Here is a 12,856-nt window from a genome sequence, read left to right as displayed (position 1 = left end):
AGCAGGAGATGAATGAAGTTTGAGTTGCACTGTAAATTACTAGTGTGTATGGCAGTGATTTTGCCCCCCCCCCCCCCCCCCATTTCATGCACAAGACAAGTCTGGAGTGAAAGAATAAGAAAATAAGATTTTTATTAGTATTGTCTTGCGTGTCACTGCTTCATTTGTAATGGGTTTATTTTGGTCTATCTTGCAACTCTGTGGGCACATAGTTTACACTTGGATGCATTGCGCGCAATACCCCCCCCCCCCCCCCCCCCCACACACCCCCCCCCCCCCCCAGCACTCTTAAGGACTTGGTGATAATACAATGAACCAAAGTACTGTACAGATCGACCTGTGAATGACCACCTTCATGCTGTAATCAGAAGCACAGTGCCAGTGCAGACAGCCCTGTGCATGTCAGCGGGCTGCTCTGGCTTTATTGGTTTATTATTAAGAGATGCCAACATGAATGAATATGCAGCACTCCTGATATGAGATGAATGTTTAGTCCCATCAGAGTCCATTGGCCCGTGGATGGAAGGAGTCGGACACATGCTTTCCTGCAGATAAATGTTTTCTACCAAAGGAATAGACTTTTGTATTGAGACGTAGCCTAAAGGGTCATTTCTGTATTGTTTCTATGTTCATGTCTTATACTCATGATGTGGCTTCATGCGGATAGAATGTAAAAGGAAGATGTGAGACACAGCACATGCTCTTCAAGTAGCTCCAAGCTCCATTATTTCACTTTACTCTTCAAAAACACAGATGCTGAATAGATTTATTTTTGTTTTAAGTGGAACTCTTGTAAATGTATTAAAGGGTGAAACAGTTTAGCAATGCAAAGCCTGACATTCCAAAGTCTTTATCTGTCAATAGAAATGTTTTTTGTACTTCTCTTTTTACTTTATGTATCATTGGGAAATATATTCTCTGTAGATGACTCTGAATAAACATGTCATTTGCATTTTTCTTTGACTACAACTGATTTGAATACACTTCATCATGAAGGTGCAGCAGAGGATGTGACTCAATGTTTATTTTGATTCGATTATTTTGTCACAACTGTATTTCCTCTGAGATAGTCACACTGCGCCATCTAGTGTCCAAACCGTGAATGACAATAACCTTTCTTAAAAGATCTGCACTGGACTCTAAGCACTGGGTTATTAATAAAGATGATGCAGTAATATAGTCAATTAATGAAGAGCTGAGCTGAGATAATACATGCTGTTATTTATGATGGATTGGTCCCACGTGAGACTAGATCAGGAAGATCTTTAGTGTTTGAAACGTAGTGAACCTGGTTGACTTGTGTGTAAGCTCACCTGTCTGACGACTTGTGAAGAACCTTCCTGCTCAATGCCGGCACTTAAAAACATCTCCTTCAACCTCAAAGTCCAGACATGTCTGCATGTTGATACGTTCATATTTTAGTTTCCTTTACATGGAACAGTTATCGAACATCATTTCAGCATTAAGGGACATCAAGGAAAGCAAACGTTATGATGATTCACAGGCCTTACTGGGCGGAGACAGACAGCTGGTGGGCGTTTGTTGTTGCTTTAGTTCTAGATGAAACCTTTCAAAATGAGATCTGTGGATTGTCGTAAGTAACCGCGTCATATTTAAAAACATCCCTATCTTGGTGCTGTGAGCGTGGCATTATTTTCAAAAGATTTGAATTGTCACTCACTGTAGTTAAAGGAATTACATCTGATGGCTTAAATACTCAGTCACACAAAAACACTCCTGCTACAGAGAGGGAAAAGATCTGATTGTGTTTTTTTGGCGAGCTGTCCCTTTAACTGACCAATCAATGAGGTTTATTGACCTCTATTGGCAACTACTAAGAACTGCAACAACATGAATGGACCCGATCAGCCTCTAGACAGTGAACAACACACAGCTGTGTTTGTGTTTCTATTGGAGCCCAGTGTTCATGTTAAATGATCAGCACATCAGCCGCTGCTGTGGCTTCCAGGCCGTCATACATCTGTGACAGGAGGAACCGTTCTCTAACCCTAACGTAGGATGGAGCTGAAACAATCAGCTTTTACACAGCAGACACAAGACTTGTCATGACATGAAAACGTGTTGCTAAGTCATGACAGTGAGTGAACATGCAACTGGAGCAGCTGAATGGAATTCACTTATTGAGCATTAACTATGTATTCGGGAGTGTTCCTCTTATATTTACTCGGTGTTTGTCTGTTATGATATTATTCACAGACCTTAATGTGGAGACTGCTGGTGGAAGTATTTAGGTAGAAAGCCCTTCTAAGTAACCTTAAACTATTTGCCATCGAGTTATCAAATGCTCTTTCTGGTGCCTTGAGCACCACAAATCAAATGTCATTATGTGAAACTGTTTATGAGTGAACTACATTATAGCTTGAATAACACTAACCAGGGACAGGAGACGTGTGTTGCACTGCATGCATTGTCTCTGCTACATCAACTACACATTCATACACTGCAGCTTTAAGTGGAGAGAAACATATTGATTGACTTTTTGGGTGAACATGGAACGACCTGAGTGTCTTCCTCTACAAAAGCTTTGGATGTACATTGATCCTAAAGGAATAATTGGATCAGATGAAGTAACTTCTCATCTTTTAGTTTGGAAACAAAACCCGAGAGGAGAACTAAATGGTGTCACGTGATGGCATTCTAATATTGCTTTATCATTTGCATGTTTAAGGCTCGATGTGTGGTTAGACTCCAGGCGATGCAAAGAATTCCTACCCAACATTCCTGACTTTATGGAATCCAGCATGGTGCTTTAAGCCCTGAACGTTCTCAGGCCATCTTGCCTTCATCAGGGTGGTACTGTTGATGTGCATTCTCAAACTACACACTACTAAACCCACACTCTGCCAATAAACTGTTTATCTTGTGTGAGAAATCCTAATTATTTTCCCTTTACTGTCAGGGGTCAAATAGTGAGTCCAGCAGGATTACACATCCTGACACCCTCTAATGCTCCTAAAGAGACGACGGTCTTACAACTGTACCAAGTCCGAAGTGTCTGAAACAGAAACAGGTCCTTGGGCAGAAATGACAATCGATTCCTGTACGAGAGGATCAGCTTGATTTAAAGGCCCTCTGACTCATCTCTGGATGTTACACAGGACCGTTTCTCTGTGTCAGCAGATACAGATTCTTCCTCGGTGGTGTCTCCCAAAAACTGTCGGTGTCGGGACATCAGTGACTCATCGATGTACAATCTAGATAGATCAAACGGATTCTCTAATATCTAGAGCATCGTGAAGGACATTCATAGCAATACAGGAAACAATGAAGAGTAGTGATGAACAAAGAGAAGTACGTAAGATGATCTGTAGAAGTATAACCAGCCATCTGTTAAATGTTCAGAAAGGTTCTTGATATCTGTGTATGTGGGAATATTCAATCATCGTTCATATGATTCACATAAAGCAGTGGGCACTTATCAACCACATCAATCTATTTAAGTACCAAGCAATCTGTGTGCCAATTCATTCATTGTTCTCTTGAACATTAAAACCTTTGAGTGGTGCCCGTTAAAGTAAATGCCCCTTTACGTGCTTTGTATTGATCTCTCAGACGGGTTGTTTCCAGTCATTTCCACTGTAATAATAAGGATGTGTTTATTCTTTGAGAGATGCATCGGAGCCTGCATTCGGGGAATAAAGTGGAGTAAAAGAAGCCTACAGAAATGCATAGAGTTATGAGAGTAATTGATTGCAATGCAATTTTTAGGGCAGATTAAAAGAAAACCTGCACTACCACATCAGGTCTGCCTGTTTAGGCTGAGAGAGAGTCTGAAAACCAACCTCCTCCCTCTTCACTGCAGCAGGCTGCTATTGGCCTGGTGGATGCTGACAGCACAGATGCTTTCATGTGGTGGGGGGGGCAGCCTCACTCTATAAGAGCCAGGGATCTGCAGCATCACTGAGCTGGTGCAGTGCAAAACGCCCGCTCATCCTCACCGATGGTGTGCAGAACAAGGGGGACATAAAAAAAAAAACCTTTTGAAACTAAAAAACATCCTTTTCTTAAACAAACAAAAAAATCCACAACAAAAAATTCACCATGAGCTACGATTCCTTCTCCTCCCGCCGCCCTTGGGACAGCTACAGAGGCTCCCAATCCACCACCAAATCCTCCATGTCCTCCTCCCTCTACTCTACTCCTCGAGCTCCTCCGTCTGGGAAGAGGATCCCGAGGCTGCTCTGCTCTTCCCTGCCAGACGGGTCTGAGCGGATGGACCTGGCTCAGGCCAGCTCCCTCAACACAGAGCTGATGGGCCTGCGCTCCCAGGAGAGGGAGCAGCTAGTGGACCTGAACGACCGCTTCGCCACCTACATCGACAAGGTGAGGCACCTGGAGCAGCAGAACCGAGCCCTGCTGGCCGAGCTGGAGGCACTGAGGAGGCGTCAGAACGACCCGTCCCGTCTGCAGACGCTTTATGAGGGGCAGTCGCGGAGTTTGAGGGCCATGATAGACTCGGAGAACGGGGACAAGATGCGGATGGAGGCGGAGAGAGACTACCTGCGCGACGTGTACGAGCAGATGAAGGAGCGCTTTGAGGAGGAAGCGAGGCGGCGCATGGATACCGAGGAGACCCTGCAGAGGGCCAGGGAGGAGGCCGACAGGGCCGTGCTCTCCAACTGTGACGGCGAGGCCTCCGTGGTCTCTCTCTGCGATGAGATGGTGTTCCTGAAGAAAGTCTTTGCAGAGGAGCAGGCAGAGCTGCAGGCCCAGCTGCAGGTGGCCAACATCAGCGTGGATGTGGAGGTGTCCCGGCCCGACCTCTCCACCGCCCTGCGAGACATCCGGGCGCAGTACGAGCGGCTGGCCAGCAAGAACATGCAGGCCGCCGAGGACTGGTACAAGGGCAAGTTCACCAGCGTGGCGGAGATGGCCAGCAAGAACAACGAGGCCGTGCACGCCATCCGGGAGGAGACCATGGAGTACCGGCGGCTGCTTCAGTCCCGCTCCTCTGAGATCGAATGTCTCCGGAACGTCATCGACTCCCTTCATAAGCAGCTGGAGGATCTGGAGGACACGCAGGCCAAAGACGTGGCAAAGTACCAGGTGAATGAGGGTTAACTGGATCCTGATCTGCATGAATAGTCACCCAATAGTGGAATGTGTACCAGTATGTGGGACCTGGTCTGGTGCTCTCAGAGCAGGAGCAATCTTCTCTTCCAGCAGAAAGAGGAACGATGGCATGTAAAGGGGTTTTGGCCTCAAGGTCAGACATCAGATGCGTGAAAAGTAGAGCTCAGCAGGAAATGGTGGCAGGCTCACAGCGACTGTCCGAATGAACTGTGAGAGCACAACGTAGCAAATCTCTGCAAGCAGAAAAAGTCCCTCGTGTGTAGCATCACTAACTGTGATATTTGATAATGAATGTCTGTGTTTTTCATGCACTTATAGATGAGGATCAGTGAGCTGGAGCGGGACATCACTGACGCCAAGCAGGAGATGGCGCGCTACCTGAGAGAGTACCAAGACCTCCTCAATGTGAAGATGGCCCTCGACATTGAAATAGCTGCGTACAGGTGAGATCTGGATGTGGACATTTACTTCCTCTTAATCAAACGTGTATGATTCTATGACTATGTTTTAGAAGATGTTTATTTCATCTCTACTTTCACACGACTGACAAATTCTGTTTTTCATACTTGTATTGTGTAAATACGTGAACAAATGCAGAGTCAGGATAAAGATCATCTGTTTTCTTTCCAGGAAACTTCTGGAGGGGGAAGAGATTCGTCTGGCTTACCCTTCCTTTCCCGCCCTCAACTAAAACCTAAATGCCACTAGCACGGCATCAACCTGAATTCTTCACACCCCTGACCTGAACATCACCCCTCTCCCTCCCTCATTTCTCTTACGTTCTCTCCCCCAAATACTCCCCTCCATCCTTTACTCCTCCCAAAACCAAACCAAAGCTCATCCTTTCTCAAGACAGATGCGCCCTTGTGCTAAACAAGAGGTCCACCAGAAGTCCCCCTTCTTCTACACACGTTCTGACACCGCACATCAAGAAGATGGCAAACTGTAAGATGCAGAGTGGCTGCACTGCATTAGTGACATAGCTAAGTCGGACAGCTGTATTGTTTTGGCTGAGTTCCTCTCTGTCACACACGTGAAGGTCCAAGCAGCAGAGATACTATTCGACTCTTCTGATCCCTCGTTGTGCAAACATTTAACCAATTGTTTGTGAAGGAGGACAACTATCCCTTTTATCTCTCGATGCTTGGACTTTATCCGTGTGTGAACTGATGCAAGAAACCTGCAGCATTATTGATCAGGAACTCTCCCAATCGATCCTGCATTGTCCTGCACCCCTGGTTCTCTAGCAGTGAGTGAACCAGTGACCTTAAAACCTTTATTTTCACCATATTAAAGACCCATTTTCGTCCTTTTTAGTTATTCTTCCTCTGCATTTACACAAATACTAGACATATTGGGTTGGTTTAAAAACCAGAGTGAGTTTGGGTCTTTCTATTTGGCTGGTTATTTAAATTTCTAATTGAAGCATTTGGACATGTAAATGCTTTGGAAGACTAAATTGTTACTGGTTTCTCCTTCTATTCATGCAGTGCGTCTCACAGCTTATCTGCATTAGATTTGTTTTCTGTGAGTTCATTTAAAGCTAAACAATGAAACTGAAAGATAAGTGCAGGAGCTCCTTGTTGTTTGTCTGCTGATGTTAGACCTAAACGGTGCTTTACATCTGTGAAACTAATACAAAGTCTGCACGCTCGGTGTACCTGTAACAGCCGGCAACAAGCTGAATAAACATATAACTGACCTGCAAATCACTTCACATCTCCTGTCTTCATTTGACACTCATGAAGCGATTCATGCTGCTTAAACTTCTCCTTACTTACCTTACTCTCAATGTCACAATAAGCGACACAGCGGCACTGCACCATTTCCCATTATTCCATGTTCTTGGCACGCTGACTGTAGCTGTAATGTGTTGGTACCTCGCCTCAGCATCATCCGTCACCAGGCTGACACCCGGCATCCCACTGCACCCTGAAGAAAGATACACACAAAAAATGTAATTTGTACCTCATATTGTGAGTGTAAAACAATAGCTCAACATACATAACATTAAGTATTGTGTCCCTCTCTCGTTCTAAGAGCCAGTGGGACTCTTCTGTTGAGAACATCAAATACAAAGTCTGTTATTTTTAGTTTTAGGTTGAGGTTACTTGGTTCGCAGTAGACGAGGCATCTATTTTAACACACATTTTACAAACAACACAGACAATAGGCAGCCATCATAAGCGTAATCAAGGCTCCAATATCACTAAAACACTCAAATAAATTCCCCCATTTCACAATTACATTTACAAGTACTGTACTTAGGTATAATTTAGAGGTACTTGTACTGGTACTAGTGTCCTAGTATTTCCATGTAATGCTACTTTATACTTCTACTCCACTACAATTCAGAGGGAAACACTGTACTTTTTACTTTTAATGAATAACTAGGTAAGTTGTTATTTTGCAGATTCAGATTAATCAGAATCAGCGTTATTGATTAATTAATAAAATCAACAAAGAAATGATGTGTTATTATAGCTTAAAATAAGACTTTATCGTATCCACATTTACGAGATGCAACAATAAAGTCATGTACACATTAATTCATCAATAATTATAATTCAGTCATTTAATATGATTCTGATATTTTCTACTCTATTTCTACTGTGCTGTTGGTACTTCCAAGAATACTTTTGAACTTTTACTTGTAACAGTGTACTTCTACAGTGTGATATTGCTACTCTTATTTAAATAAAAGATTTATATACACATTTGTTTGACAAAGTAACTTATAAACAGTTTATACATGTTTGCCTGCTTAACAATTGTGAAGCTAACTAGCTACCTAGCTTCGTAGCTAGCTATCTGTCATTATTGTTAAGACAATAACACCGGTGTAGGAGAGCCATTAACTCTTAAAGCCTGTTTAATACATCCATAAGGAGCACATACTGCTTCTTATATGGTCTATGACATACTGATATTTTAAAAAGCATCGTCAGCGACCTACAGATGGCGGTAGAGGCTAACGGACGCCTTAGCCGACCTAGCTAGCTACGCTGCTAATTACTTCCGCCGGTCAGAGGTTACCAAAATGGCCGCTGCCTTCTGTCGATAACATTTCTGTCTCAATGTTAACTTTCAAATGCTTTTGATTAACCTGTTACGTTAAGCGACTTACAATCTGCACCCCGGGAGCCACATTTCGACGCCGTCATGTTCCAGGTAATCGGCGGGAGGAGCGTGCAGGTGACCCGGCTCCTCGCACCCAGGAGCCCCGTGATCGTGGAGGCTGTCCGGGGGAGAAAGTCCCGCACCGACCCGGTGGCCAAGTCCAAAGAGGGGCGAATCAAGGTGCCTCCTCCGGTCGATGCGACGGAGATGGTCGTCCTCAAGGAGAGATACACGGAGTACCAGATGATCACGAGGGCGCTTCGGTACGTTAGCGGGTCACCTGGTGTTGTGGCAAATTCTGTCTCCCTGCTCAAAATCTGTGGCCCCCAAACAAATGTTAGACCGGATATTGTTCCCTCAATCCTCATCCAACACATATACAGCCAGAACTTGCCAACAGGTGCTGCAGAATTTCAGGTATTGCAAGAGAATTTGCATTCCTAGCATTGGTCAAATTCTCGCTGTGTACAAAGCTGGTACTATCTATAAGAAGTTTGAGGAATTATTTTAAATTTGCATCCCCTAATTTGAATCAACACGGTGTTAAAATGTGTTTATTTTGAAGGAAGCTGGTAAATAAGATGAGATGAACTTTTATTGATCCCCAGAAGGGAAATTCGTTTTTTGCTGCAGCACAAAGACAGAATAAGTACAGTTAAACTCAAACAAGACTAAAGTGATTAATCGTATTAATTATTATAGATTAATCAATATCTTTTGTACTATTCGACAAAAGAAGCATTTTTCACAATGTCTGGCATGTTTTAGACCAAACGGTTAACTGATTAATTAAAAGCATTCGTTAATATATCGACAAATCAAAAGAAGCAATCTGCATGCTGTTTCAATATCGTACATTTTCCAAATTCTTATTTCCTTCAACAGAATAAATCAGCAACATGACTTTGCTTTGACGTTGACTATCTCTCGTTACATGCTTCTGTTTTAAAACCACTTACATCTCAACCCGTGTCTGATAAACATAAATGTTTGGTCGTTTAAAAACATAAACGAGAGATAATAATCTATAGTTGCGGCCTTGATATTACCAGAAGGATTCAAAAAATATTCCTTAAAATTATTCATACGTCATTTTGTCAGTTGTGAAATATTGTGCGCTTGATAGTTTAAAGTTAAACACTGTACTTTAAAGTAAAATATTCTCTTTTGTCTCTCCTCTGTGTCTCGTCAGTCTGGAGTTTAAGGAGGAGGTGCTTCGGAAAAAGTACGAGGAGGAGACGGGCTCCCTGGCGGAGGAGAGGGCGAGGCACGAGGCGGAGGAGCATCGCGCCCTCATGGCCTTCAACAACCAGGAGAACCTCCGCCTACTCCAAGTCCGGTAAGAAGAAACTCCGAATCACAACATGAAGAGTAGAAACCTCATTTTAGGATGCGATCAACCACTCCTGGTTTCTATTATCTTCCCAAAGTAACGGCTCACGTTGTGCTCTGTCCCTCTCAGGATGTTGAGGATCCAGAAGGAAACGGAGGACGCTGAGCGTCAGCAGCTAGAAGCCGTCGTTCAGCGACAACAACAGCAGCAAGAGTTCATCAAAGAAAAAGAGAAGGAGATTCTGAAGTTGCAGGTATGATTTATTTTCTCTATTTTTGTTTATCTGCTTTCTTCCTCCAAACTAGAGTAAAACATGTTTATTCAAATTGCTACTTTTTCATGTTTTGTGGTCGACAAAATAGAGGAAAATTAGAAATTCTGCCTCAAAATAACACGGTGGTTAAATTCCTAAATCTGATCTCAACATATGCGACTCTTACAGGAGGATGCAAAGAACTTCATCACATTGGAGAACTTGGATCAGCGTATAGAAGAAGCTCTGGACAATCCAAAGAATTACAACTTTGCCATCGACAAAGAAGGGAGGGTTGTGAAACAGACGACGCTGCAGTGAAGCACCAGAGCGACCTGTTGTGTGTCCGTCTCAGAGGACACACGGAGACGGACGGACGTCATTCAGGACTGTGAGCCGAGTTCAGTCTCATCCACCCTGGAGGCAGAAAAACATTCAGCGTTTGTAAGAACTAAGAAATATGTGAGACTCTTTCATTAGCAGATAACTTATAGATTAAAGCTTCATTTCCTGCTTTTATTCTTCATGTTTCTGCTTTATATTCTGAAGGCTCCACAGTCACTAAAGCACAATATTAACTGCTCAGGCCTTTAGGTCGACGAAGTCGTCGTTAAAGAGGATTTGTGTGGGGAGAATCTTTAGCTACCAGCAAGCTATTAAACAATGTTGTGTGACAGGAATAACCAGAAACACTGCATTCAATGATGATTGCTGAGAATAAATCCATGAATACATCAAGTCCTTTATGATCTTTATCATCCTACTGTAGCGAGTAGGTTTACATTAATATGCAATTAATCTCTAATTCTATAAAATGTCAGGATATTGTGTCATCAGTATTTCCTAAAGACGACGGTAACGTTCCCCTCTTACGACCGATAACCATCCTTCAAATGACACAATTTAAAAATCACTCTGGGGTTGAATTTATATGAGTTCATGTGTGGTCATTCCCTTTATTAAAGAGAGGTCACAATACCAGTAACATATTTAAATAGACGTGGTGTTGCTCTGGAGTCTGAGTGTGTTTACACCATCACTTTGGTCCTGCACATGCAGCTGCAGCCCTCTAGGGGTCGCTGTGAGCAGCTCCCCTCAGTGTTTACGGTGTTTCAGGCATTAAGCTTCTCATGTGTGACAACGTGCTGCTGAACCCCGTTAATCCTCTTCCGTCAGGCCGGGCGTGCAGGTTGATGGCATGAAGAAAGTCAGGAAACCTGCCGCGGCTTTAGTGTGAGGAGCAGAAATAAACATGGCCTCTGAACTCAGGTGATACTCTGTGAAGATACACACCTGCAGTGATCGTGCCACATTAACAGAAAGAGTAAACAAATAAGAGTAAAGAAAATATACACCTACACTCATTTTACAAACAAACAACGTACAATAATCTTGTCATTAAAGACAATTTTAAATTCTTCATCCGTTTCTCCTCTTTAAAAACATAATCAGTTATAATCGAGTGTGTGGCGTTGAGCTCAAATATGTACATTGACAGACAATGTATCTATTGTTTTATAATTACTGAATCATTTTGAAGTCATTTTTAGACATAAATTACAATCTTTCTCTGGTTTCAGTTTCCTCAATGTGAGGATTTTCTGCTTTTTCTCCATTTTAAACTGAATATTTTTCCGTAGATGTTTGAAAATGTTACTTTGGATAAAATAAGAAATGAATTGCTTAGTAGAATAATGTACATATTAATGGGAAGTAGTTGTCTGAAAGATAATCGGGGTTTGTGTGTGTTCCAGTGGTTTTATTCTGAGCAGTCATCGCTGTGAGGACTCCCTCTGTGGACTGACTGTAGTGGTCAACATCACAGGATGTGACCCGAGCTGCCGTAATGCAGCGCACGCAGTTAATGTGATCGGTAACTGAGGTTAACGGGATTGTTTAACCGTGGCAGCGAAGGCTGGGATTACAAGTAGCACGACAGAGTAGATTGAGATGAACGCTCAGATTAGCAGCCGGTCACTACATCCAGCTTCCATTCAGTGTAAAGATGCTCTCACTCATTTAGAGGTGCATCTCTCAACCATTGTTTCTGAAAGAGAAGTTAAAAAATAAAATCCAGTGAGTATCTATTCAGCCCAACAGGGTCAATTCATCCTCAACAGCAAATCTTTTTACGGCTCCAAAAACATCAGAAACGTTTCCCCGAACTGCTCATCGATCAACTGTAACGAGGTCAATATTGGTCTTATAGAGTCAACTGGAACAGCAAGAAAAATGCATTGTTCTAGTTCACTTAATCCTAAAAATAGAAATAAAAAGTGTAATTTAGGATTAGAGAGATTGTTGTCATGGTAAAAAAAAGGAGATATTTTTGGAACCCCAAATTATGTATTTCACACTTTGCTTTATTCTATTTTTCTTTCTTTCAGGTTCTGGATGATTCAAACGAAACAAAGACGTAATCAGATATATTGTACATATTTACATGTTTTTACTGTCCATTTATCTATTCTATATTTATGTTTCTGGACGGTTGCAGTACTTACTGATATTTATATTTCCTCTTACTGTGTTTATTATTTTATGCACCAAAACACAAACACCAACCAAACACCATCTCCTCGTCTGTGAAAACCTGATGGTTTGAACTGGTCACGAGAGGTCACGAGGGGTCATGAGGGGTCACAAGGCCAAAATGTTGAGAGCCACGTCCCTAAACCTGCAAGGATGTGACTTCACACAGTTTCTATTAAAATAAGCCTCTCAGATGCATCATCATTATCGTTCCTCCTCTTTATTGGGTGCAGCGGTGAGATTACATCAGCACACACACACACAGACATTCTTGAGGGTATTTGTAGTTTGTTTTGCCCGATAACATCTAAGTTCTGACCCTAAATGACTATTAATAGAAATACACAGACTAAAGCTACAGACGGCTTCAAACTGGTCCCAAAGGAAATTGACAAGCACCTCGATTTTAGCAATAAATACATTCACGAAATATTGTAACTCCAAAACCATTTCTGTGAGCAAGATGGCAGAAAACTGACCAGCAACTGATGTGAAAACCTTCAACCCAGAGCGAATGGTGCAGC

At 42.6% G+C, this 12,856-nt stretch overlaps 2 protein-coding genes across 2 annotated transcripts; both read left to right on the top strand.

The window, feature by feature from the left end:
* The first annotated feature begins 4,062 nt into the window (after nucleotides 1–4,062).
* Nucleotides 4,063–5,785, top strand: neff2 (neuronal intermediate filament family member 2). The gene is made up of 3 exons (XM_076107208.1): nucleotides 4,063–5,067; nucleotides 5,413–5,537; nucleotides 5,725–5,785. The coding sequence occupies exons 1-3, from the start codon at nucleotides 4,063–4,065 to the stop codon at nucleotides 5,783–5,785; spliced, it is 1,191 nt and encodes a 396-aa protein (XP_075963323.1).
* Nucleotides 5,786–8,124: 2,339 nt separating this feature from the next.
* mrps26 (mitochondrial ribosomal protein S26) lies at nucleotides 8,125–12,533 on the top strand. Its single transcript, XM_076107318.1, has 4 exons — nucleotides 8,125–8,477; nucleotides 9,407–9,553; nucleotides 9,677–9,800; nucleotides 9,990–12,533. The coding sequence occupies exons 1-4, from the start codon at nucleotides 8,257–8,259 to the stop codon at nucleotides 10,119–10,121; spliced, it is 624 nt and encodes a 207-aa protein (XP_075963433.1). The 5' UTR covers nucleotides 8,125–8,256; the 3' UTR covers nucleotides 10,122–12,533.
* Nucleotides 12,534–12,856: the final 323 nt, after the last annotated feature.

This window comes from Anarhichas minor, unplaced genomic scaffold, assembly GCF_050575085.1.
Source record: "Anarhichas minor isolate MPS153535 unplaced genomic scaffold, ASM5057508v1 ptg000038l, whole genome shotgun sequence".
In the NCBI taxonomy this organism is placed as follows: Eukaryota; Metazoa; Chordata; class Actinopteri; order Perciformes; family Anarhichadidae; genus Anarhichas; species Anarhichas minor.
This window is presented reverse-complemented; position numbering and strand designations above follow the sequence as displayed.